This window comes from Nerophis ophidion, linkage group LG24 (genome assembly GCF_033978795.1).
Source record: "Nerophis ophidion isolate RoL-2023_Sa linkage group LG24, RoL_Noph_v1.0, whole genome shotgun sequence".
In the NCBI taxonomy this organism is placed as follows: Eukaryota; Metazoa; Chordata; class Actinopteri; order Syngnathiformes; family Syngnathidae; genus Nerophis; species Nerophis ophidion.
In genome coordinates, this window is record NC_084634.1 from 27,207,409 (window position 1) to 27,235,247 (window position 27,839).

General features: G+C 41.6%; 2 protein-coding genes across 5 annotated transcripts in view; one reads left to right on the forward strand and one right to left on the reverse strand.

The window, feature by feature from the left end:
- Positions 1-1,998, forward strand: part of reps1 (RALBP1 associated Eps domain containing 1) — a 32,198-nt gene extending 30,200 nt beyond the window's left edge. For all 4 annotated transcript variants that reach the window (XM_061886402.1, XM_061886401.1, XM_061886403.1 and 1 more), the window contains one exon: positions 37-1,998. In XM_061886402.1, coding sequence (XP_061742386.1) covers positions 37-105 — 69 coding nt within the window. In that variant the 3' untranslated portion in view covers positions 106-1,998. The remainder of the gene's footprint in view (positions 1-36) is intronic.
- A 506-nt stretch (positions 1,999-2,504) lies between these two features.
- Positions 2,505-27,182, reverse strand: clu (clusterin). The gene is made up of 10 exons (XM_061886798.1): positions 27,032-27,182; positions 16,983-17,141; positions 16,758-16,906; positions 16,467-16,637; positions 15,851-16,021; positions 15,544-15,760; positions 8,612-8,752; positions 8,088-8,314; positions 7,819-8,006; positions 2,505-2,904 (listed from the first exon to the last, which is right to left on the reverse strand). Exons 2-10 carry the CDS (start codon positions 17,095-17,097, stop codon positions 2,892-2,894), a joined length of 1,392 nt encoding a protein of 463 aa, XP_061742782.1. The 5' UTR covers positions 17,098-17,141; positions 27,032-27,182; the 3' UTR covers positions 2,505-2,891.
- Positions 27,183-27,839: the final 657 nt, after the last annotated feature.

The window sequence follows — 27,839 nt, forward strand, 5'->3', positions numbered from 1 at the left end:
ATAAATGGTTATCTCCCCTGTCCTGTCATTTCCCAGGACCTGCTTGAAGAGAGGATATCGTTGGAGGTGCAGCTGGAGCAGCTCAGACCTTTCTCTCATCTTTAATCGACACCACTGAGGTGCTTGTAGTTTCTCCAAAGTAAAGGCTGTGTCCATAATGGGACCTTGCCCTGAACCCCCCGTTTACTTTCCCTGCCTCCCGTCCGCAGTGTGCACCGTGTTTACAAACCCACCCTTAACCGGTGGGAAGAACCGGCAGCACAGTGTGGACATATTGCGGGACAGGAAAAGACATTTGGGCGGGGGCTGTATTCTTCAAGGTGGCACTTTTCGATGTCTAAAGAAAGATGACCGACAACTTAATGGAGAGGCAGTGTTGGACATTTGGCTGTGGCTCTGAGTTCAGTCTGAAGACAACTGCTAGTGAATGACTGTGTGTTTGTGTGTTTTTGTGTCGTGACCGGAGGAAAGCACCAGTGTTGTCAGTAACAAAACAAGACCACACCAAACTCTTAAGTCAAATCCCTCTTTTTCTGGGAGTTACATAACGTCCTGTAAAAAATGCACAAAACTGGACACATCTAACCACAATCAATAAAAACAAAATAATACCAGGTCCTTGCTTTTACCACTAAAGAGACGGTCTTGGTCTAATTAGAGTTTAGTGTGGTTAAACAGTCTCTGCAAAAGAGACTAAGCAGAAATGTTGTTTGAAGTGTGTGAGCTCTCCTGTAAGAAGTCGCCTTCCTTGTCATTACCGCCACCGAAAGTGTGTGCGTGCGTGCGTGTGTGTGAGTGGCTTCCGACTAATGCCAAATGACTGAACTATCACTCTGCTGTCTCACTTCTACTTGTTTCCCTTCATACTTCCTTCCCCTGCTATCCAACAGAACGAAATCACCCTTTTCTTTTAAGCCTGAACGCAGGTTTACGCTCCAATTTCCTTTTATGGAAAGGATGTTTTTAAGTGTGTTCCGGCTACAGGCGACAGCACTTATGAAGGAATGTGTTGCCGATCGGCACACACGAACACACACACACACACACCTGCGCAGATCCAGAGTTGAACTTTCCAATCACGCGTCGGGACTGTGGTCACTATGCAAGTACGGGGGCGATACATCTCCACAGCTGGGCTCTAAAAAGTAGCAACTGTAACCTTTTTTTTTTTTTGTCTTTGATCTTCCAGATACACAATCTACTGTATATGCTTCAAGAGGGTAGCCGTTACACATCAGTGTTTCTTTTCATTCACACACTTGATCCTAAATCTGTGATCTTAAAAACAGTCACCAGAACCGGAATGACCCAACTGCACTTTGAACCTCTCTTTAATTGTCTTTCTTTTAAACTTCTTGTCTGTCAAAAGTAAAAAAAAATCCTTCAACATGAACAACTTACCTGGAAAGATTAAGGTCTTTGTGACAGCCCAAAACAGCCTCTCTGGTTCGGTTTGTACCTCATTTTATTTTTCCTGTCTGTTTGTGAATGGCCTTACTCTTTACTCCTCTTCCTGCCTGGAGTTGAGGTTTCCATGGTGACCGACAGACCACCTTCTTGTTGCATCACGGCTCGCCTTCTTTTTGTGTCTTCTTCTGTTGAGGATGATTATGTATTCGGGTCTGTCTCTGTATGTATGTGTGAGTGTGTTACAATGTTGCCAGGTCTGGATGTAATACCTGTTAGAAACCCACATGGGCTGGATTAGCGTTTTTTCGCTCCCAAATGGCAATCCAGGCAGAAGCAATCCAAACAAACTGAATTTTTGATGGGATTATGAATGCTTTTTTTGTGTTGAATATGACACACCATTTTTTGGACTCGTGTAAATTTGCATTAAATGCTGACTAACAGCGAAATAATATTCTATTTAATTCCTTCTCTCTTGGCTGTGGGATCCTAGATGTTTAAACTGCATGGATGTACTGTATCTCTGCAGAGTCGACTAGCAGCTGTGTGATTTTTACACAAAAATAAAACGGCACAATATTTTAACAAGTGTTCTCCGCTGTGTTGACTGTGTGGGCTCATGCTTGCTTTACTTAGCAATACACCTTGGAAATGAAATGTGGTATATCTGCCATTTTTGTTTTAGGGTTACTTTTTGTAGAATTTTTTTTAACTTTGGCAAAAAAATATCCACAATTTTCCACATCAGAGGACGCTGATGAGTGACCAACTATAGTACAGTATAATGACGACAATTCTCAGTATTGATTGACACTTGCTGACAGTATCAAGCAACACTTGGCATTGTTATCGTATCTTATGAAACATTTTGTCCTGCTTACGCTCAGAAAAAAAGGGGTTATTTTATAAGAGGGTCCAAGTGTCTGGTAACAAAATGTCTGTAAGTGATGATTTAAATATTCATTATTTTAATGTTGAATGTTAATTTTGTAACAATTGTATAATACTTAAAATAGTTGTTTCCAGTTTTACCTACGGTTCAAAGGTAAGCACAGTTATTTTGTGCTAGTAATAACAAGGACAACAACAAACAATGGTTTTAGGAATGTTTTATTCTATGCAGTGCTTTATTATTGCTAAGGTGTAACTCAGAGGCGGGAAAAGCAATACAGAACAGTTAATAATTGCCTTCCTCTAAATCTGTCAGTGTTTGCAAGACTATTACAACAAACTGGCATTCGTGTTGTAAGTCAAGCAGGTGTACTTGTAGCGTATACTCGCCATGTCAGGTTAAAGTTGCTGCAGACAATTCTCTACTAAATATTTTCTCTTCCAGCAGGACAATATCTAAATGCGCCTTTTGATGTTAAACTTGGTAGAAGCAGGAAGTGAGAGGGCATACAGCGGATGGTGAGTTGCAGCGAGATGTGCATCATTTTCAGGTGTGTTTCGATCGAGCAGAATCGTGCACAAATCCACCTTTATTTGGCAATGCTGGGGGGAAAAAAAGACAGATTCAAGTCAGAAGCCAGTTTTTTAATCCTTTAAAAAAACCTATTGAAATTGGTTCAACAGCTTGAGGAAAAAAATGCTTAGATCATAGGTTCTCAAACTTTTTTCACCAACTACCACCTCAATAAAAGCAGTAGCGTAGAACAGTGGTCCCCAACCACCGGGCCGCGGCTCGATTGGTACCGGGTCGCAGAATAATTTTTTATTAATTTTATTTGTATTTTTATTAAATCAACATAAAAAACGCAAGATACACTTAAAATTAGTGCACCAACCCAAAAAAACGTCCCTTTTTCATGACTAAAACCTCCCTTTTTCATGACAAAGATAAAAAACAACAAAAAAACAGAATGAGGAAGTGCAGTGCAGCAAAAGGCCAGAATCAACATTGGTTGCAATCATGGCCCTGAAGTTACGTGAGTGCTTTTTGACCAATCATTGAGGAGATTGCCTGAAACCTCCATACCGGTACCACAGTTTGCAAATTACTGGCATAGATAATGTCATGTTTCAACCAAACACAATAATTGTGTTGCACTGGAGTCCTACATCCTTTTTTTTTTTTTTTTTCCAAACTACAATTAGGATGATAGGGTTTCTTGAGCGCCACTGAGAGGGCTGTAGTCTTTCACCTGTCAGCTGCAAGGTCTCCAGGACTGCAGATTTTTTTTTCTCGGGAGTTTTGTTAAAATATCATTCATATAGGGCCCTATTATCCCATGTGCTTAAGTGGAAAAAGCTGCGCAATTCTCCCCTGCGACTTAAGTCTGTCGCTGCGCGATCTATTGCAAAATACGCACTCTGAGTGGTGTGACTCTTAAATGTGGGCGTTCCCAATGTAGGCGTGTTTCTCCCATGGTAAGTACTTTTACTCCTTCGCACGTCTATAGCTGCAATAAGTCCAGGAGTGGTGAAACATTCTGTATTGCGCTATATCTAGGGACTAACTTATGTTCAATACATAAACCTGTACTGGCTGGTCTGTGATTATTACAGACTATTTGACTATTAAATAGAAAATACATATCATCTAGCTTGATTTTTTGGGCAGTTAAAATTAGGGCTGGGCGATATGGCAGAAAACTATCATGATGTATTTTATACCGGTCGTTATTGATAATTATTATTTTTTATGCGCTATTGAAAATAGGCAGCAAGGGAAAAATATATTAAATGTAAAAAATGTTATTTAAAATGTAAATTTCCTCTGATTGTAATCCCCTCAGCTATCATTCATATAGGAAATGTACACACAAGCATGGAAAACACTTAATGTAAACACAATTCTAAAATCACATTGAACACTTAAAGGGGAAGAGTATTTTTTCTCGAAATGTTGCCTATCGTTCACAATAATTATGACAGATGTATTTTTTTAATGTTTTCGGAATATTAATTTAATGCGATAGTCATCTTACAATGGAGCCTATTGGAGCTGCTGTATTCTGTCTATAAAACTCTTAAAAAAACATCCAAGCACCTCCTTTGGGGTTTTATATACGTGATGTACGTATACAGTATATGTAATGTAGTTGCGGGCACATTTAAAAAAACGTTTTTTGATCATTTTAAGCATACATGGCGCTTTAATAAAAAAAAAACTCATCACGTTTGCTTTTTTTTTTAACTACAACACTGATTATTGCTCACTGCAAACTTAATGAAAGCCAACAAACAAAAAAATAATCACTTACTGTTCAATGTCTGCTGTCACTCGGATGCCATCTGCTAGGATGTTCATATTGCCATTTAGATGAATCATAATCAAAAATGAAAATCATAATCCTCGTAAAGAAAAGTGTACTAATTGGTTGAAATATGTGCTCGTCCTACTTCCCAGGTGAGAGACATAATTTATGATCTTCAATAAAGTTGGACGAGAAGCAGTATATCAGTCTATTTTGTCAACATTGGCACTCAGGCTTGTGATCACGGCGCCGCTTTAAATACTTACGTATGCGTTAACGCTTATAATAACAATACCACTAATACTTGGTTAATATTTAAGTCGCAAAGTGTTAGACTAAAAAACTCCTTTGTCCCACATGCCATTAGACTGTACAACTCCTCTCTGGGGAGGGTGGCTGGGGGTACTAAGATGACAGGGGATGCAAAACAATAACAGTGCAAAACTTTTTCACATGGTCACTACTGCATAGTTTCTCTTGTTATATTCTTATTTTACTGTTATATTTTTATTCCCATTGTTGCTTTTTATTTTTATTCTTATTGTAATATTTTTCTATTTTGTTTCCATTATTTACTTTTTACATTTTAAATTGATCTCAACTCTGAACACTGCTGCTGGAATTAAAATGTTCCTGTAGGAACTCTCCTGAAGGAATCAATAATTATCTATCTATCAATCTATCTATCTATCTATCTATCTATCTATCTATCCATCCTCTTTAACAGTAACCTCTTAAATGAAGGTGCATAAATAAGGAATATGTAAGAAGTTAACTCGTTAAAGTGTCACAAAATAGTGCAAGATGTGAATCTCGAGAAACCTCAGAACTATTTTCTGCAAGTCTAGTGCCAGGAACTTACGACTATGTTTAAGGAGAACAATAACAATTTCCCTTGTGGATCAATAAAGTTTGTCTAAGTCTAAGGTGGTGTGGTAATACCGGTTTTGGTGGGGACGAGGGCCTTGCATAAATTACAGACCACATTGGTCTGACTAAAGTCTAATTGGAAAAAATCCCAAAAATCTGCCATACTGTCGAGGTGACTTTTCCTGTCTTGTCCACAATTTATTTGCTCTCTGCAGCACTCATTTTTAGTTTCTCTTCTAACTCCATGCAAAATCAACTGCGAGACAACAAGATGCCGCAACCAAACCGAATAGTTGATACCGTCACCTGATTTGCTGTCAGTGCGTCACTCACACTGATGAGGGATCGCTTCCTGCATTGCTCGGTTAACAGAGAGTGAATGCCTTTGTTCATGCAACCAACCTTGGTTTGCGTAACGTTTTGTCAAACACACTTTTTTTGATATTGATAAGTCTATCGCGATATACAAACCCCGTTTCCATATGAGCTGGGAAATTGTGTTCGATGTAAATATAAACAGAATACAATGATTTGCAAATAATTTTCAACCCATATTCAGTTGAATATGCTACAAAGACAACATACTTGATGTTAAAACTGATAAACTTTTTGTTTTTGCAAATAATCATTTACTTTGGAATTTGATGCCAGCAACACGTGACAAAGAAGTTGGGAAAGGTGGCAATAAATACTGATAATGTTGAGAAAAGCTCATCAAACACTTATTTGGAACATCCCACAGGTGTGCGGGCTAATTGGGAACAGGTGGGTGCCATGATTGGGTATAAAAGCAGCCTCCATGAAATGCTAAGTAATTCACAAACAAGGATGCGGCGAGGGTCTCCAATTTGTAAGCAAATTGCCGAACAGTTTTAGAACATTTCTCAACAAGCTGTTGCAAGGAATTTAGGGATTTTACCATCTACGGTCTGTAAAATCATCAAAAGGTTCAGAGAATCTGGAGGAATCACTGCACGTAAGCGATGATATTACGGACCTTTGATCCCTCAGGCGGTACTGCATCAAAAACCGACATCAGTGTGTAAAGGATATCACCACATGGGATCAGGAAGACTTCATAACCACTGTCAGTAACTACAGTTGGTCGCTACATATGTAAGTGCAAGTTAAAACTCTACTATGCAAAGCGAAAGCCATTTATCAACAACACGCAGGACCGCTGGCTTCGCTGGGCCCGAGTTCATCTAAGATGGACTGATGCAAAGTGGAAAAGTGTTCTGTGGTCTGACGAGTCCACATTTCAAATTATATTTGGAAACTGTGGACATGGTGTCCTCCGGAACAAAGAGGAAATTAACCATCCGGATTGTTATAGGCGCAAAGTTCAGAAGCCAGCATCTGTGATGGTATGGGGGTGCATTAGTGCCCAAGGCATGGGTAACTTACACATATGTGAAGGCACCATTAATGCTGAATGGTCCATACAGGTTTTGGAGCAACATTAGTTGTCACCCAAGCAATGTTATCATGGACGCCCCTGCTTATTTCAGCAAGACAATGCCAAGCCACGTGTTGCAACAGCGTGGCTTCGTAGTAAAGGAGTGCGGGTACTTTCCTGGTCCGCTGGCAGTGTAGACCTGTCTCCCATCGAAAATGTGTAGCGCATTATGGAGCGTAAAATACGACAAGAAGACCCCGGTTGCTGAAGAACTTAGCTGTACATCAAGCAAGAATGGTAAAGAATTCCACTTTCGGAGCTTCAACAATTAGTTTCCTTAGTTCCCAAACTTTTTTTTGAGTGTTCTTAAAATAAAATGTGATGCAACACAGTGTGAACATGCCCTTTCTCAACTACTTTGGCACGTGTTGCAGCCATGAAATTCTAAGTTAATTATTATTTGATAAAAAAAACTAAGTTTCTTATTTTGAACATCAAATATCTTGTCTTTGTAGTGCATTCAATTGAATATGGGTTGAAAATGATTTGCAAACCATTGTATTCCGTTTATATTTACATCCAGCACAATTACCCAACTCATATGGAAACAGGGTTTGTATATTGATTTCACTTTTTTCACCCAGCCCTTGCTAATATCAAACTGTCAGCAAGAGCTCGCAAACTGTTTCACAAGTTAAAAAACTTAATGTTGCATGATTTCACAAAGCCAAAAAACGGGCATCATGAACCTGGCAAAGTCAGCCTCATTAGTCATGAGCCCGCCAACATTCACAATTTACCCACTCGTGTCTCCTGTAAGCAGGGTGGGCGTATCTGTTGTTTTGATGCATAGAAAAAACACAAACGGGAGAATGGGTCCCATAATGTTTTAGCAAACTTAAGTGGATTCTAGTTATGGCGCAGAGATGGGACACTCACACAGTGGTTTCCTTGTAGCGGTCCAAAGCCTCCTGGGCCACCACCTCTGAGAACTTGGGATCATTCCAAGGGATGTCGCCCGGCACGTTAAATTTAATGGGTGGCGAGTTGAAGAGTTTGACAGACACGCTGGTGTCAGGCTGCTCAAGATCTTCACCGGGCTTTTGTATTGGGGCCCTGCTGTTCACCTACAGTGTACAGTATTGTATTGAGTACTCAGTCGTGAACATTTTCAATAAATCGGAGTGCAAAAAAGTATGTGTAATTACCGTCTCAACTTGGAAAATGTCATCCTTGGAGTTGGTGTTGTTGACCAGAGATGACACCCATCCAAACTGCCTGTTGAGCAGGTCCATGATGGAGGACGTGTTGAACATGTGCTCTTCAAATCGCTTTAAGAGGCCATTATAGTGCTGGGTGAATCGCTCGGCCATGGCCAGGGCCTTCTCTAGTTCCTCCTTCAAGGGGCCTTCCAGGAGTTTCTTTCCAGAACAATCTGCGACGGCAACAACAGATCACCGTCATTTTCACTGAAACAGTTGGGTCTGTATTAGATATAAATGCCCTTTTAGGGCAAAACAAGAAATACGTTATCTAGTGGTGCAGTTCTTGTCTGTTCATCCACAAATAGAATGAAAATACTTGACACACACGTAATGGTGACGAAAAAAGAAGGCGTTTTATAGTTATTGTTAGATTACGTCAAGTTTCTTTTTATTGTTGTATAGTTGGCCTTTTGTGGCGGCAACTGTAATTGAATCATTAGTGTTCATGTATCAGATAATTAACTCACCAATATGTTCAATCTCCTTGCATTTCTCACACTCGTCACGGAACTTGAGGCAGCCGGCCGAGTTGCGGCGAATCTCCCTGCAGGTCATCGTACCGTCTCCGAAAGGTTTGGTGATGACCACGTCTTCATTCACTTTGCCGTCTGTGACAGACATGTTAATTATATACCTTCGGACTTCTTCTAAATGTATATTCTGTACATACAGTTATTAAAAACTACCAGAATAAAAAAAATGAGATCAGGAAAAAGCTACACATTCCGGATTAACGTAACGGGGAACATTTTATGGTAAATGGTAAATGAGTTGTACTTGTATAGCGCTTTTTTTTACCCCTTTTTAAGGAACCCAAAGCGCTTTGACAGTATTTCCACATCCGCCCATTCACACACACATTCACACACTTGACGGCGGGAGCTGCCACGCATGGCGCTCACCAGGACCCATCAGGAGCAAGGGTGAAGTGTCTTGCCCAAGGACACAATGGACGTGACTAGGATGGTAGGAGTTGAGGATTGAACCAGCAACCCTCAGATTGCTGGCACAGCCACTCTACCAACTTCGCCACGCCGTCCCCCATTTTTAATATTTAAACATAATCTCTGTTGAACCCCCAAACATATTTTGTACAAATTGTATGGAATTGTAGCCTTCAATCTTTGGTAGTGGAAATTTAGGGACTATGATTTAGTCAGTTCAACATTCATGTTTTTTTCTGTAAATGTTGATGATTCGAAGCTGAACTGAAATGCTGTACAGAAAATATGGAATCACGGAAAAAGTGGCAAGCTTTTGGGATGTGGAAATATGTGAGCTAGGAGGTTTTACTGGTGGAATGGTCTGTAATATGTGGAATTAGTAATAATGCTTAAGATCAAATGACTTTTAGATGGAAAATATTGAATTTTTTGAAAAAATTAAATGTGAATGATGAGATGTGTGTGTGTGTGAGTGTTTTGGTGTTGGAATGTTTTTAATCTGTTGAGAAATGTGGTAGCAATGATTCTGTAGATCAAAGGACATTTATGCTTGGACGAGTGGAAAATAGCCTCTCATTCCCGGAATGAGTTTACAATTTTTTTTCTTAGAAGTTTGTAATAGTTTGATTTGGTTGAGAATTGCTTAAGTTCAAAGTCATTTTTTGGATGGAAATTCACATACTGAAATATAATGATGTGGGAAGTTACGTTTATATAAAAAAAACATTCTTAAAAGTTGTATATCTTTATAGACAAAGCGTCATTAGTTACTAGTAGGGGTGTGGTGATATACTCATCTCACAAGACACATGATATTGGGTTAACAAAAACAAGATGAGATTAAATTTTTTTTTAATCAGGGGCTCGTGTAGGGTGTTAGCTGAGACAATTCAAAGGGCCACTTACTGGCAGGTTGTAGGTTTTTTTTACATGGTGCCCTGGATTCTTGACAACCCCCATGAAGTGTTATACAACTGGACAATGAAACTCTTTAAATTTAACTGAGACACAAAACAATGCAGCTGCATTTCAAAGTATTTTACAATTTTTCTTACATGACCTGTGGATGAGCTTTTTAACTGTTAAACTTGTTTCCACACCTCAAAACTAAAGAAAAGTTCAAAAGTAAATGTTTTTTGGAAAGTTTCGCAGAGAGATTTCTGCACCTTTGATATCGCAGCTGTCAAGAGTATCAAGGATTCACTGGTTTTGTCTTAGGTTTGGGTGAATGAGGGTTGCTGTAGTCGCAGCTTGCTGCTCCGCGAGACAATCCAATGTGTTCAGGGTGTGTTTCCATTACGTCTTGGTATCCGTGATTGACATGCTTGAATATATGCATTGCGCGGTTTCTGAACTCCGATGTAAGGGAGAAGTCTTTTACCCACCCCAGGGGCACTGCTAGTGTAAAAAACGCAGAGGCTGGTAGTGTTTGCTAGATCTCCGTTTGTTATTCTGGCTAGTTTTAATAAACCCCGTTATTTATTAGTACCAACGTTACAGCTTTTGGAAAAAAAATTAATACCTGAAAAAAACCTCTAATAGCCGCCTTGTCAGAGTTGAGCGCATAATGTTGCGTCAACTCTGCGAGCGTCTCCAACTTTCTACTCACAACTGTTCAGCTTGTTAGCCACCTTCCTCGGGAACAAACAGTAGTTATTGAAAAATGAAGGGGAGCTGGAACTAATCGATGCGTTACAATAGTCATCTTAAATGTTGATATCTAAAAATTTGAGAATTTGCGGAGTAAGTCGTATACACACATGAAATAATGGACTACAAGCTAAACAATGACATCTTGTACAGTCCATGTTGCTGCTGCTCGAGGTAGAGTATTTAGAGATGCACATCACGCAATTAAAGTGCGAAGTGGTTGCACTTAAAAAAAAAAAGTCGAATTACAGTAAAAAGTTGCAGCTCAGTCGTCAACATTTTATTATAAAAATAACAGTACTATCCATCCATCCATTCATCATCTTCCGCTTATCCGAGGTCGGGTCGCGGGGGCAGCAGCCTAAGCAGGGAAGCCCAGACTTCCCTATCTCCAGCCACTTCGTCTAGCTCTTCCCGGGGGATCCCGAGGCTTTCCCAGGCCAGCCGGGAGACATAGTCTTCCCAACGTGTCCTGGGTCTTCCCCGTGGCTTCCTACCAGCTGGACATGCCCTAAACACATCCCTAGGGAGGCGTTCGGGTGGCATCCTGACCAGATGCCCGAACCACTTCATCTGGCTCCTCTCGATGTGGAGGAGCAGCGGCTTTACGTTGAGCTCCTCCCGGATGGCAGAGCTTCTCACCCTATCTCTAAGGGAGAGCCCCGCCACCCGGCGGAGGAAACAAATTTCGGCCGCTTGTACCCGTGATCTTATCCTTTCGGTCATGACCCAAAGCTCATGAGCATAGGTGAGGATGGGAACGTAGATCGACCGGTAAATTGAGAGCTTTGCCTTCCGGCTCAGCTCCTTCTTCACCACAACAGATGGATACAACGTCCGCATTACTGAAGACGCCGCACCGATCCGCCTGTCGATCTCACGATCCACTCTTCCCCCACTCGTGAACAAGACTCCTAGGTACTTGAACTCCTCCACTTGGGGCAGGGTCTCCTCCCCAACCCGGAGATGGCACTCCACCCTTTTCCGGGCAAGAACCATGGACTCGGACTTGGAGGTGCTGATTCTCATTCCGGTCGCTTCACACTCGGCTGCGAACCGATCCAGTGAGAGCTGAAGATCCCGGCCAGATGAAGCCATCAGGACTACATCATCTGCAAAAAGCAGAGACCTAATCCCGTGGCCACCAAACCGGAACCCCTCAACGCCTTGGCTGCGCCTAGAAATTCTGTCCATAAAAGTTATGAACAGAATCGGTGACAAAGGACAGCCTTGGCGGAGTCCAACCCTCACTGGAAACGTGTCCGACTTACTGCCGGCAATGCGGACCAAGCTCTGACACTGATCGTACAGGGAGCGGACTGCCACAATAAGACATTCCGATACCCCATACTCTCTGAGCACTCCCCACAGGACTTCCCGAGGGACACGGTCGAATGCCTTCTCCAAGTCCACAAAGCACATGTAGACTGGTTGGGCAAACTCCCATGCACCCTCAAGAACCCTGCCGAGAGTATAGAGCTGGTCCACAGTTCCACGACCAGGACGAAAACCACACTGTTCCTCCTGAATCCGAGGTTCGACTATCCGGCGAAGCCTCTCCAGTACACCTGAATAAACCTTACCGGGAAGGCTGAGGAGTGTGATCCCACGATAGTTGGAACACACCCTCCGGTCCACCTTCTTAAAGAGAGGGACCACCACCCCGGTCTGCCAATCCAGAGGTACCGCCCCCGATGTCCACGCGATGCTGCAGAGTCTTGTCAACCAAGACAGCCCCACAGCATCCAGAGCCTTGAGGAACTCCGGGCGGATCTCATCCACCCCCGGGGCCTTGCCGCCGAGGAGCTTTTTAACTACCTCAGCGACCTCAGCCCCAGAAATAGGAGAGTCCACTACAGATTCCCCAGGCACCGCTTCCTCAAAGAAAGACGTGTTGGTAGGATTGAGGAGGTCTTCGAAGTATTCCCTCCACCGATCCACAACATCCGCAGTCGAAGTCAGCAGAACACCATCCGCACCATACACGGTGTTGATAGTGCACTGCTTCCCCTTCCTGAGGCGCCGTATGGTGGTCCAGAATCGCTTCGAAGCCGTCCGGAAGTCGTTTTCCATGGTTTCCCCGAACTCTTCCCATGTCCGAGTTTTTGCCTCCGCGACCGCTAAAGCTGCACACCGCTTGGCCCGTCGGTACCCGCCCACTGCCTCCGGAGTCCTATGAGCCAAAAGAACCCGATAGGACTCCTTCTTCAGCTTGACGGCATCCCTCACTGCTGGTGTCCACCAACGGGTTCTGGGATTACCGCCACGACAGGCACCAACAACCTTGCGGCCACAGCTCCAATCAGCCGCCTCGACAATAGAGGTTCGGAACATGGTCCACTCGGACTCAATGTCCCGCACCTCCCTCGTGACATGTTCAAAGTTCTCCCGGAGGTGTGAATTGAAACTCTCTCTGACAGGAGACTCTGCCAGACGTTCCCAGCAGACCCTCACAATGCGCTTGGGCCTGCCAGGTCTGTCCGGCATCCTCCCCCACCATCGCAGCCAACTCACCACCAGGTGGTGATCGGTAGAAAGCTCCGCCCCTCTCTTCACCCGAGTGTCCAAAACATAAGGCCGCAAATCCGATGACACAACTACAAAGTCGATCATGGAACTGCGGCCTAGGGTGTCCTGGTGCCAAGTGCACATATGGACACCCTTATGTTTGAACATGGTGTTTGTTATGGACAATCCGTGACGAGCACAAAAGTCCAATAACAAAACACCACTCGGGTTTAGATCCGGGCGACCATTCTTCCCAATCACGCCTCTCCAGGTTTCACTGTCGTTGCCAACATGAGCGTTGAAGTCTCCCAGTAGGACAAGGGAATCACCCGGAGGAGCACTTTCCAGTACTCCCTCGAGTGTACCCAAAAAGGGTGGGTATTCTGAACTGCTGTTTGGTGCGTAAGCACAAACAACAGTCAGGACCCGTCCCCCCACCCAAAGGCAAAGGGAAGCTACCCTCTCGTCCACTGGGTTGAACTCAAACGTGCAGGCTTTGAGCCGGGGGGCAACGAGAATTGCCACCCCAGCCCGTCGCCTCTCACTGCCGGCAACGCCAGAGTGGAAGAGGGTCCAGTCCCTCTCGAGAGAACTGGTTCCAGAGCCCTTGCTGTGCGTCGAGGTGAGTCCGACTATATCCAGCCGGAACTTCTCTACCTCGCGCACTAGCTCAGGCTCCTTCCCCCCTAGTGAGGTGACGTTCCACGTCCCAAGAGCTAGCTTCTGTAGCCGAGGATCGGACCGCCAAGTGCCCTGCCTTCGGCTGCCGCCCAGCTCACAATGCACCCGACCTCTATGGCCCCTCCTATGAGTGGTGAGCCCATTGGAGGGATGACCCACGTTGCCTCTTCGGGCTGTGCCCGGCCGGGCCCCATGGGGACAGGCCCGACCACCAGGCGCTCGCCATCGTGCCCCAACTCCGGGCCTGGCTCCAGAGCGGGGCCCCGGTGACCCACGTCCGGGCGAGGGAAATCTGGGTTAATTTTGTTGTAATTCCATAGAAGTCTTTGAGCTGCTCTTTGTCTGATCACTCACCTAGGACCTGCTTGTCTTGGGAGACCCTACCAGGGGGCATGAAAGCCCCCAGACAACATAGCTCCTAGGATCATTGGGACACGCAAACTCCTCTACCACGGTAAGGTAGCAGCTCAGAGAGGAGATAATAACAGTACTATTGTTTTTTAAATTCAGTGTAAAAAAAAAAAAAAAAATCCTGCAATGAGGTGGCCACTTGTCCAGGGTGTACCCCGCCTTCCGCCCGAATGCAGCTGAGATAGGCTCCAGCCATACTTGCCAACCCTCCCGAATTTCTTCCGGGGCAAACATTCTCCCGAATTTCTCCAGATTTCCACCTGGACAACAATATTGGGGGCGTGCCTTAAAAGCACTGCCTTTAGTGTACTCTACAACCTGTCGTTACGTCCACTTTTCTTCCTTACAAAAAAACGTGCCGGCCCAGTCACATAATATACGCGACACACATTAGTCAATGCAAAGCATACTTGATCAACAGCTCTACAGGTCACACTAAGGGTGGCCGTTTATACAACTTTAACACTTACAAATATGCGCCACACTGTGAACCCACACCAAACAAGAAACACAAACACATTTCGGGAGAACATCCGCACCGTAACACAACATAAACACAACAGAACAAATACCCAGAACCCCTTGCAGCATTAACTCTTTCGGGACGCTACAATATACAACCCGCCCCCCCTACCCCCACCACACATAACACACACACTTCAACCCTGTGCCCCCACCTCCATCTCCCGAATTCGGAGGTCTCAAGGTTGGCAAGTATGGCTTCAGCACCCCCCGCGACCCCAAAAGGGACAAGCGGTAGGAAATGGATGGATGGATGGATGGATGGAAATTTCACTGAAAGATTCTGATGACTGAGCCACCAGTTTCTTAATAGTAAAATAAAAAAAACTGTGTTGCTACACTGAGGCTTCAGCACAGTAGCACAATTACATGTTTCAGGGACCTAATTCGAAACCGAAACCAGTGAAATGTAACAAAATCCATACCTCAAGAGCAGCAAAGCATGCAAGCGTATTTATACAAAAATATCAATGTGCAAAATTGCGCCTTGGCAGGTCTGTTATCGAAAATTTGGGGGAAAGTATTCATCCTATCATTTTGAATAATTATATATACATTTTTTTTATTTTTAAGGAAATTGTGGACTTTTCTTTTTTGGAATGTCCCGAATGAACTAAAACGGCAGAGTAAAATGGAAGTTTCCCTTCATTTGCAACCCTAAGTGTTAATATAATAGATCATACCCTCGTCAGCAGGGGCGTCTGTGTCAAAGTCCATCATGGAGCCGAAGGAGCCAAAAGAGCCAAAGTTGTTCCTGCCGATGTTCATCATGGGGGAAAACAAACCCTGGAAGCTGGGGAAAGTCTCGTGGAAGAGGGCGTGAATGCTTCTACGCCAGCGAGATGGGAAGAAATTGGGCAAAAGGAATGTGTGAGGGTTGGAGTGCACGTGGTCAGCCACCTGAGAAACATCCCCAACACCCAGAGACGAAATCAATATCCATGTTATTTTTCAAATTGTCTCATACAATAGTCCTTGGGTATTCTGTACCTTCATACTGTCGGAAAATATGCCGTCCACTCCGTCAGCCATCTCAGAGTATTTGTCTTCCAGGTCCTTGAACTCTTTGTGCTGACGTTGGCCTTCCTGCTCCAGTGTGTCAATCCTCTCACCGTTGATCCAAATGGAGAAGGGAGACGTTCGGTTCAGCAGCTCTTCCAACTATGCAGAAAGAGGCATTGCTAAATTGAAGAAGTTTGATAATCCGCTCCTCTATTTCAATTGACATCTCTTGTGTTGGAGCCATGATTCAAGACAATCCACCTGTTGCAACAGCTCCCCAAGTTGGGAACGCTCCTTTTTCAACTGCAGACTAATGAACGGATTGAATCTGATTTGAGGTTTTCGCATTGGAATGTGAAAATAGACAGTTTGATTGTAAACCTTTCCACTCAGAATTGAAGCAGTCCATAATTTGACTCTGCTTGAACAAACTTAATGAACATCCTCCTAGACTGGTGATTCTATACGTTTTCCCAGGGGTTGGACATAGTACATGGAGTTGATTTCTAAGGTTAAAAGACTAAATAAGAACATGCCCAAAGTCATCTTGAATAGGCTCAAGCTCCTTCGTGACCCTGAACAGAGACAAGTGGTTGAAGCTCACCTGGCGGCCCACCATTCCGGATCCACTGCTGCACGTGCGGGAGTAGTACTTGACGCAGTTTCTCTTCAGACAAGGCTTACATTCCTCCCAAAGAGCCTTCATGGTGTCGTTGCAAACCTGCTCCTCTTCATCCAGCTTGGCCTCCATCTTTTGAGCAGCCATCATGGCCTCCTACGTGAACATGTACAGTAACTCCTCACTGCTATGCATAGTTAAAGCGGCCGAGACAAAAACCTAACCAGCTTAATTTTTCTAGGATTTCAATGACTGAGACAGGAGTTTCTCAAGTACCTCTTTCTGCTTTTTAGTTTTCTCCAGCTCATCCAAAACCCTCTTATGGTCCTTTGATGATTGCTGCATCAAGGTCTTCATCTCCTTGACACCATTAATGGCATTTTCAATCTGAACATCCAGGTACTTCTCTCCTTGACGTGAGATTTCTGCAAAAAAAAAAAGAACAACGGTGACATTATTTTTTTCTTACATGTGACGTTTGATTAACCCAGAAGCGCTCACGCTGGAGATCTTCTTTAGTCGGTGGCAGAATGCAGTGGACTGAGGCCAGGAAAAGAGCAACCACAGCCAGCAACTTGGACCCCTTCTTTATTTTCATCATCATCATCATTAGCATCCTCTCTGAAGCTTCAAAGGCCAGCAGGTGATAATGAGAAAAACCTGCAGAGATAAAAAAAAAAAGCAAAAAGCTTATCAAAAAGCCCAGGGAGCTGTTATGTTGTTGTAATGCCATTTTATACACACTAGAGGGCTCTACTCCCTGTGCATAAACGTTCCTTTTCATAACAAGATACATATGGATAGGTCAATTTGGATAATTAAATACATTTTATAATGATTAAATATCTTGTTAATTATGAGTGGAAAAACATAAATGTGTCAAATAGCCATTGATTTGTTTAATGTAAAAGTAAATTTGTATTTCAAAATTTAATTAAATAACAGGTTCACACACTTATTGATTAAATAAACCATTACAACTCAAAAGAAAAGCATTGGGAAATAATTGGATAATAAAATACTTTAATCAATAAGAAAATTATTTAAATATTGAAATAATTATTAAATTAATTAATATTAAAATTAACATTTATTTATTAAATTCCAATTATAATTAGACACATTTAAGTAGGTATTCATAAAATGATTACATTTGGTCACATCTGTCCCTTAATAGATAAACAAGTTAAGCTTTATTTAAAAAACACTCTTGATACATAAAAAAGGAACACTTTTACAAAAACATTCGAGACTGGACCAAGTTAAAACCATCCATCCATTTTCTACCGCTTGTCCCGTTTGGGGTCATGGGGGGTGCTGGAGCCTATCTCAGCTGCATTCAGGTGGATGGCGGGGTACACCCTGGACAAGTCGCAACCTCATCACAGGTCCAACACAAATACACAACATTCATACTCATATTCACACAGTAGGGCCAATTAAGTGTTGCCAATCAACCTAAGTAAAAATCAAAAATCATTGTATAGTTATAATAAAGTGATAACGTCTGCATATTTAACAGAGCTTTACTAAACATATATGTTACTTTTGAAAAGGAAATACAAAACTTTTTTTTGATTGTATTAAAATTTGAAAATATACAATCGCTACAATTGTTAGCAAACATTTGTAAGTTGTCTATTAGGGCTGCGAATCTTTGGGTGTCCCACGATTCAATTCAATATCGATTCTTGGGGTCACGATTCGATTATATTTAGATTTTTTTTCAATTCAACGCGATTCTCGATTCAAAAACAATATTTTTCCAATTCAAAACGATTCTGTATTCCTTCAATACGTAGGATTTCAGCAGGATCTACCCCAGTCTGCTGACATGCTAGCAGAGTAGTAGATTTTTTTTAAAAAGCTTTTATAATTATAAAAGACAATGTTTTATCAACTGATTGCAGTAATTTGTTTTAACTATTAAACGGACCAAAAATATGACTTCATTTATCTTTGTGAAAACATTGGACACAGTGTGTTGTCAAGCTTATGAGATGCGATGCAAGTGTAAGCCACTGTGACACTATTGTTCTTTTTTTTTTTATAAATGTCTAATGATAATGTCAGTGAGGGATTTTTAATCACTGCTATGCTGAAATTATAACTAATATTGATACCGTTGTTGATTACATTAATTTTTGTTTCACTACTTTTGGTTTGTTCTGTGTCGTGTTTGTGTCTCTTTTCAATTGCTCTGTTTATTGCAGTTCTGAGTGTTGCTGGGTCAGGTTTGGTTTTGGAATTGGATTGCATTGTTATGGTATTGCTGTGTATTGTTTTGTTGGATTAATAAAAAAAAAAAAAAAGATTTAAAAAAAAAAATGAGAATCGATTCTGAAAATACATATAAAAGTAACATTTCTAAAATGTTTTCTAAAGGCGCTTCCAGCAACATAAATAATACTGTAGTTAGATCACTGTCTTCTATTAATAGTGGACCTCATTTGATATTTAGTGCCCTCTTCTTAGAGATAATTGAATGTAACCACAGCACTAAGGACAGTATCCCCACACTGAGTGTTTTCTATGATGTTCTGCTTACATAGCAAGAACAGAAAGCTCTTCCTTTTTTTTGCTGATGTCTCATAGGCCTCGCAGCCCGTTTAGTTCCCTCATTCAAAGACACTTGGGGTAACCTTGTTAAGTGGACACAAACACTGACTCGGCCGGCCGGTAGAATCGCATCATTAAATCTTTCTATCTCCAACACAACCCTATTGGCCTGATTATAAGAAAACACCTTTTTTGGAAAAATATACACAGTTGAACCTCTCATTTGTCAACTTTATGGTTTATAAACCTTGAGATTACGCCAAATATGCCTCTGTGTGCGAACCATGTCGCGGTGTATGGAGGCTTCATTCATTAATTTTGTGTGCCACTGGAAGTCTTAAGGCGCTGCTATTTTAATGACATCACTTCCTGTGCAATACAGTACATCCGAGGCCATTTTGGATAGGGAGAGCGCCCTACGTGACATCCTGTTTACGCAGTCCATTACCCAGTTGCCACTTATCAGCGTGTTTCTTTTGTTGCCATTCAACAAGTTTTGTCAAGTTCAGTTACTCACTATGGGCCAAAAAAGGCTAACAAACCAGCCTGGAAAAAAGGAGGAACCTAAACTTAGGCCATGTCCACACGAACACAGGTACTTAACCCTTGGATGCACAACTCAGTGGCCTAGAGGTTAGAGTGTCCGCCCTGAGATCGGTAGGTTGTGCGTTCAAACCCCGGCCGAGTCATACCAAAGACTATAAAAATGGTACCCGTTACCTCCTTGCTTGGCACTCAGCATCAAGGGTTGGAATTGGGGGTTAAATCAGCAAAAATGATTCCCGGGCACGGCCAGCGCTGCTGCCCACTGCTCCCCTCACCTCCCAGGGGGTGATCAAGGGTGATGGGTCAAATGTAGGGAATAATTTTGCCACACCTAGTGTGTGTGTGTGTGTGTGTGTGTGTGCGTGTGCGCGTGCGTGCCAATTATTGGCACTTTACCTTTAACTTTAACCTGCCAATACCTACACTCTACCACAAGTGGAGTAAAAATTACCCCAATTAAAATCAATGCGTTTTTGCAATAAACGTTGTTATTCTTCAAAATCTTTCAAAAACGAGTTATAATGAAAATGATAATAATGGATTTGATTTATATAACGCTTTTCTATCAACTGGATACTCAAAGCGCTCAGAGAAGTGAGAACCCATTATTCTTCCGTATGATCAGTCAGAGCTCGGTCCACATTGCCGGCAGTAAGTCGGACACGTTCCCAGTAAGGGTTGGACTCCGCCAAGGCTGCCCTTTGTCATTGATTCTGTTCATAACTTTTATGGACAGAATTTCTAGGCGCAGTCAGGCCGTTGAGGGTATCTGGTTTGGTGGCTGCAGGATTAGGTCTCTGCTATTTGCAGATGATGTGGTCCTGATGGCATCATCTGGCCAAGATCTTCAGAGTGAGAAGAGAATGGGATGAGAATCAGCACCTCCAAGTCCGAGTCTATTGTTCTCACCGGAAAAGGGTGGAGTGCCATCTCTGGGTTGGGGAGGAGATCTTGCCCCAAGTGGAGGAGTTTAAGTACCTAGGAGTCTTGTTCACGAGTGAGGGAAGATTGGATCGTGAGGTCGACAGGCGGATCGGTGCGGCGTCTTCAGTAATGCGGACACTGTATCGATCCGTTGTGGTGAAGAAGGAGCTGAGCCGGAAGGCAAAGCTCTCAATTTACCAGTCGATCTACGTTCCCATCCTCACCTAGGGTCATGAGGTTTGGGTCATGACCGAAAGGACAAGGTCACGGGTAAATGCGGTCGAAATGAGTTTCCTCCGCCATGTGGCGGGGCTCTCCCTTAGAGATAGGGTGAGAAGCTCTGTCATCCGGGAGGAACTCAAAGTAAAGCCGCTGCTCCTTCACATCGAGAGGAGCCAGATGAAGTGGTTCGGGCATCTGGTCAGGATGCCACCCGAATGCCTTCCTAGGGAGGTGTATCGGGCACGTCTGACCGGCAGGAGGCCACGGGGAAGACCCAGGACATGTTGGGAAGACTATGTCTCCCGGCTGGCCTGGGAACGCTTCGGGATCCCCCGGGAGGAGCTGGACGAAGTGGCTGAGGAGAGTGCTTAGGCTGCTGCCCCTGTGACCCGACCTCGGATAAGCGGAAGAAGATGGATGCATGGAGTCTTCAAAATCTTTCAAAAAGGAGTTATAATGAAAATAATATTAATGGATCAGATTTTTAGAATGCCTTTCTATCAACTACCTACTCAAAGCGCTTAGAGAAGTGAGAACCCATTATTCTCATATGCCAGATATTCCTCACAAAACATGTTTTTAAAATGAGACGTTTAGCATTTTTATTTAATTTTTCCATTACTTTTAAATAAATGCAGTTTTTGTATTACGAATGGGGTCAAAAATGACAGCATTTCCTATGGAAATCTTATACGAACCTTTTAATTCAAAGCAACTCTGACTGTCCCATTTACACATCTGAAGGCAGCAGTCTCACCACCCAGGTGGACATTTTTTAGCAACATATTGTGGTGATAATGATTCAAAAAGTGAAATTTCTTAAAATCTATGAAAAAAAAATAGAAATGCAAATGGTCTCATGTTATTACTTATTTGACAACAGATTATAATTTTGTGTGTGTAAAATGTGCTCGAGCGACAAAAAAAAAACATGTAGCACCCTCCTTGTTAATGAGTACTGATGATAAAGACAATATACACTTCATTGCACATGCAATATATCACTATATTAATGATTAAATGCATTATTGAATTTCACAAGTTTTGCAACGGTACACGCACGTCCGTGCGTTTTAGGCACGTAACTATTCAAGAGGTTTCCTTGGCTCCTTGTTAGTGTGCACTGATTTTAGAAATGCTGTACACTTCACATGTAACATATCACCATGATCTTGATCAGGTTATAATTTCACAAGCGTTGGGTTTCTGCAGCACTGGTGTACATGCTTTAAACACAACAAAATATTCATCATATTCCCAGGGCTCAGTGTTAAGTGCAGGCTGGTTTTAAAAATAATGTACATGTCATTGCACGTCTCGTTACTACTGCTACAGTATACTAGACTCAGTACATCCAAATTAACATTACAATAACAGAGGTGTAATACAACCAAGTCAGCTGTGGCCGCTTTTCCAGGCTTTTGATTGGACAAAATATTCTTATCAGCTGGTGTTTGCGTTTGTGTGTAGACAGAGACAGTTTTGAAACTCCACCCGTGTGGATGGAGATGTTTTTATCGCCAGATATGCATTTTTGAAACTATCAGTGTTCGTGGGAAAATGGCGTCCTCTCTCTGCTTTGGCTAAGCTAGTTAGCACTCTGTGATTACGGTGCGGCTAAAATGATTTGGTCTGCGTTAGCGCTTATAATAACAATTATAATAACCTACTCATTGGCCTAGTGGTTAGAGTGTCCGCCCTGAGATCGGTAGGTTGAGAGTTCAAACCCCGGCCGAGTGATACCAAAGACTATAAAAATGGGACTCATTACCTCCCTGCTTGGCACTCAGCATTAAGGGTTGGAATTGGGGGTTAAATCACCACAAATGATTCTTGGGCGCTGTACCGCTGCTGCCCACTGCTCCCCTCACCTCCCAGGAGGTGAACAAGGGGATGGGTCAAATGCAGAGGACAAATTTGGCCACACCTAGTGTGTGTGTGACAATCATTGGTACTTTAACTTTAACTTAACACTTGGTTAATATTCATGTTGCAGATGTGGATGGAGTAATGTCGGTTTTTAAATATATAATTTTTAAAGGCGCAATAGAGTACTCTTTAGCTGCATTATCCACCTCGTACTTGCCGCATTTTATGAATTAGAATGCTTGGAAAATAAAAACGTGTTCTTGTCTTACATGGGGATTGTGAATGACAGGCAAAATTCCCCCCCAAAATAGTGCAGTTCCCCTTTAACCAAAACTCTTTGACCTGCACATCGCTGTCTATCTCTGCATTCTGGGGTCACGACAATCTCCAAAATGTGTAACCGTGACAACGTATCCCTCTACTGAATGAGCAGAAGGTGTGCACACCCATTCCTAAATATAAAACCTGTCACAGGCATTTTGGAAAAAAAAAAGAAAAAAAAAGACCAAGAAGCGACAGAGGAAAGTATTGTTTGTATCGTTGTATTATTTATTTTGTTCACTTTTTGTCTTTCTCACAGCCACCCGAAAATTTACATGCACATGCGTCATGACCAATTATGTAAATTAGACTCTGATGGCATCTAGACCGCCAACCCCCTGCTCTAAGTACAGTGCAGTACTGTGGGAAACTTTTTTTCTGTAGCACAAATCACAGCTGAGACTGAGTCAACAGCGCCCCTGGTGGTTGCAGACAAGTGTTTTTCAAATTTTATATATCAAAGTGAGTGATTTTACAAGAAATTCACTTCACGGGCTTGCAGCCGAGTCTGTAGTTTCCATGGAAAAAAGCATGACAAGTTTACTGCATGATATTGTCACATATACATGTAATAAATATCACGCATGTCTCTACACATGCAGGTCCCCAAGAAGCAAAGAAACTCTTCCGCATTCCTGACCATGTGGTGGCGCTATGGAGAACAATGAGGTCAGAATTCTATTCAAAGTGATACCAGCCTGCTTCATTACTGCATGCCTGTTGGTCAACAGATGAGTGTCTATGCTGAAATATTCTCAATCAGCTACAAAAAAAAGATTGTGTTGGCCAAGAGGCGCAAAGAGAGTGAGGCGGCAGCCAAATTGTGGGAGAGTCAAACAGAAGGCTGACAGAGAGAAAGTTCTACAAACTTTTAAAAAAAAAGTAAGGGGGAATGATTCACAATTCAGACGCAGGGATGATGGTTACACAACTGTTCACACACACAATCCTTCCTGCCACATCCAATGTACATTTGTGTGTGGATATAACACGGGAATGTAACTTTTTTTTGCCGAAACAAGCTCATGTGAAATGTCAATTAACGAACGACAGGGCACTTTATATGAAATTTTAACTAAATTATTCCTAGCCCCTTCCTGCTCTGCCACTGAAAGGAATGTAAAGGCAAAATTTCCCCAGACATGTTCATTTTCCTCAGTGGCACGCAGTGTTAGTGCTGGGCTGTCGAACAATTGTTTTGGGAACAAGTCCCGGCCCCTGATGTGACAGGAAGATATGCAAATTGTTGTTTTAATTACAAAATTGTGTTAATTTGTACTAAAAAAAGTAATTATTAAACAACTCATTTCCCATGAGTTCATTTTACAAAAAAAAAAACCAACAAAGTTTTGCTGAGGGCCCAAATTTTCATATGTACATATATACATACAATGTTAGCTGTTTGTATTGTTAGCGATACATTTCATTAGGACTCTCACAGAATAAAATTAAGTGGCTGTTAAGTGCAATGTACTATTTATTGAGCTTTGCTGGCTAGTGCTAGCTTCTGCTTTTTAGCATTTTCAATATCTATTTACATTTAGCACCTAAGCAACTGTCTTTGATGCGAGAAATGTTTTCATGTTATCACAAGGTATCCATGCAGGTAGCTAGCATGCTAACTATTGGCACTGTATGCATTTACAAATAGGATTTTCTCAAAATAAAATGGGTGGCTGTTAGATACAGTCGGGCAAAAAAGTATTTAGTCAGCCACCGATTGTGCAAGTTCTCCCACTTAAAATGATGACAGAGCTCTGTAATTTTCATCATAGGTACACTTCAACTGTGAGAGACAGAATGTGAAAAAAAATCCAGGAATTCAAATTGTAGGAATTTGAAAATAAGTATTTGGTCAACCATTCAAAGCTCTCACTGATGGAAGGAGGTTTTGGCTCAAAATCTCACGATACATGGCCTCATTCATTCTTTCCTTAACACGGATCAATCGTCCTGTCCCCTTAGCAGAAAAACAGCCCCAAAGCATGATGTTTCCACCCCCATGCTTCACAGTAGGTATGGTGTTCTTGGGATTCAACTCAGTATTCTTCTTCCTCCAAACACAACGAGTTGAGTTTGTACCAAAATGGATACATGGATGATACAGCAGAGGATTGGGAAAATGTCATGTGGCCAGATGAAATCAAAATAGAACTTTTTGGTTTGGACATTTAAAAACAAATAGGAGGAGTTTAAAATTGATCCGGTAACGCACAGGGAGCCAGTGAAGGGACGCTAATATAGGGGTGATATGCTCACGTGTGCGGGTCTGTGTTAGCAGACGAGCAGCAGAGTTTTGCTTGAGCTGCAGGCGGGCGAGGGAGGCCTGGCTAATGCCTACATACAGGGCAATGCAGTAGTCTAAACGATTCGAGATAAAAGCGTGGATTAATTTCTCGAGATTATGTCCTGATAGAAGCGGTTTCACTTTTGCTATTTGGCGTGATTGATAAAAGCTTTTTTGAACAACGCTGCTGATTTGTTTTTTGAATTTAAAATCTGATTCGAACTTTAACCGCAGGTTTGTGACACAGTTGCTGAGATACGGGGTCAGAATGCCGAGGTCAACATTGGGGGAGGGAGAGCGACTTGGACCGAACAACATAACTTCTGTTTTGTCTTCATTTAGACTCAGGAAGTTAGCTACAATTAGCACAGTTTGGAGTGCACAACTTTTCAAAGCATCCATCCATCCACTTCCCACCGCTTATTCCCTTCGGAAGCATGATTCTGATGAAGCATGTTCCCTGGGGTCCCCTGGCATTGAAAAGAAGGCCAAATATATTGTTTCCAAACAGACAGCACTCTGAGTGACACATTCATATAAAAGATGTTTTTTACATAACGTTAAAACTGCCCCACTATTTCAGAAGAACGACAAGTTAGCAACAGGCCCATTTCAAATTCTCTTGGGAATATTTTTAGTTTTTGTTATAATTTTTCGCAACATGAGGCAACATTTGTATTTACAGTATTATTATTAACAACTAGAGGACATTTTATTGTATCATAATTTATTAGTAGTATTATTTGTGATATTCATTTGAAAATATAACATATTTGCAATCTTTTTTTTTTTGCATTAGCATAAGAACACTTTAAAGAAATCAATCTACTTAAAAAATCCACTTTTTACTTTCCATAATTTTTTTGTAAAAGATTTTAAAGCACAGCGTTGCTGCCCATCCTGCTTATTTTGTACATTATGCTCTGCTGCAGGCTTCTTTTAATTTATGCCCACATTTTTGTGTTTGTCATTTTTCAAACGCTCTCATTTACTCTACGTGGCTTTGCGTTTTTTGAAAGGTGGCTTATAAAATACATTTATTGTTAACATTTATAACTGACTTGACATTGGTCCTTCTCTCAATTAAAAAGGGGTGAAAAAAAGAATTTTCCTTAGTCTTTTTTTAGTCATGCTATAAATGGAACAGGTAGCCTCATTTCATGTGTGTTGGGCTTTTTGCACACAAAGGACTCACTTGGATGTGAACGCTGCAAATACACGCGGATGAACACTCCCTAAAATTAACATGAAACAAGTAAACAATGATTATAAAGTTAAACAGGATATTGGTATAAGATGATGCATGCTATATTTTACTATTTTGAGGAACAGAAATTGTGTGTGTGTGTGTGTGTGTGTGTGTGTGTGTATATATATATATATATATATATATATATACATATATATATATATATATATGTATATATACACACAAGATGTATATTCTTTCAAAGCATGGAAGTATTATTTTCAGTATCATCTTCTTGAACCCACTTGTTATGATCCAGACATAGAGGTCACGCCCATGAGTAAGCAAAACAAACATCCACCATGAGGTTCACAACCATTCATCATGACACATATAAATGCTTAACAAGCTCCAAGACTGCTCATAGAATCAGTAAAAGCCCATTAGTTTTCTAAAACAGCAAATGTGAAACACCCCAGCAGTTTCCTCTTTAGTCTAATCATCATGATCATCATCATCATCATCATCATCATCATCATTATGCTGATGGTGCTTTTGTTTTGGAGAGAAGAATTAAAGTGTTAACTAACAATGTGCTGCAGCCTCATCAAAACAAGCGCACTTGTGACTCACCTCAAAGTGTGTCCTGACACTCCAGACCGTCTGAAGCTGCTTCGCATCTTGCTGCGACGCTTATTTATACAGCAGCAGATATCTGGGACATGCAAAACTCATGACTCATCAAACTTGCAACACACTGTCAGACACTAGGAATAGCTTCCCAAAGATGTCCTTCAGAATAAAAGCAGCATATATTGTGGTCTTCTGTCCAAAATGGAATTTGAAATAAATAATTGTATACAATCTGAGATGAGAGTATACAATATGACTATCCTAAAAAAAATTCCGATATATATTACAACATTTTTAAATTACATGATTTCAGGAGTGTGTAAATGTATGACAATAATAACAAATATGAGTATTTATTATGGCAACTAAAGATCACAATTAAAATGCCATTTATACTTAGCATAATGTAAGTATACATTAGTTTAAAATTATAATTAAAAAAATAACATTCCAGTAACTGACTTTGACATTTTTTTTTTATTTGAAGGACTTTTCGGATATTTACAGCCCACACATTTAATATGCAGTTTTTACTGAGCAAAATGTAAAACTATTTCAGTTTAAAATAAATAGTATTTAAAAAAGAACTTAATTAGTTTGTAATTATACATTATTAAAAAAGTTATAAGTTACCTAACTTATACATCTGTTTTATTGGACTTTCTCAATTATATTGACATGCCACACATTTAATATGCAATTTAAAGTGAACTACCATTTATCCATTCCTTTTCTCATGCTTGTCCCTTTTAGGGGTGGCAGGGGTGCTGGAGCCTATCTCAGCTGCATTCGTTTAAAAAAAAAAAAA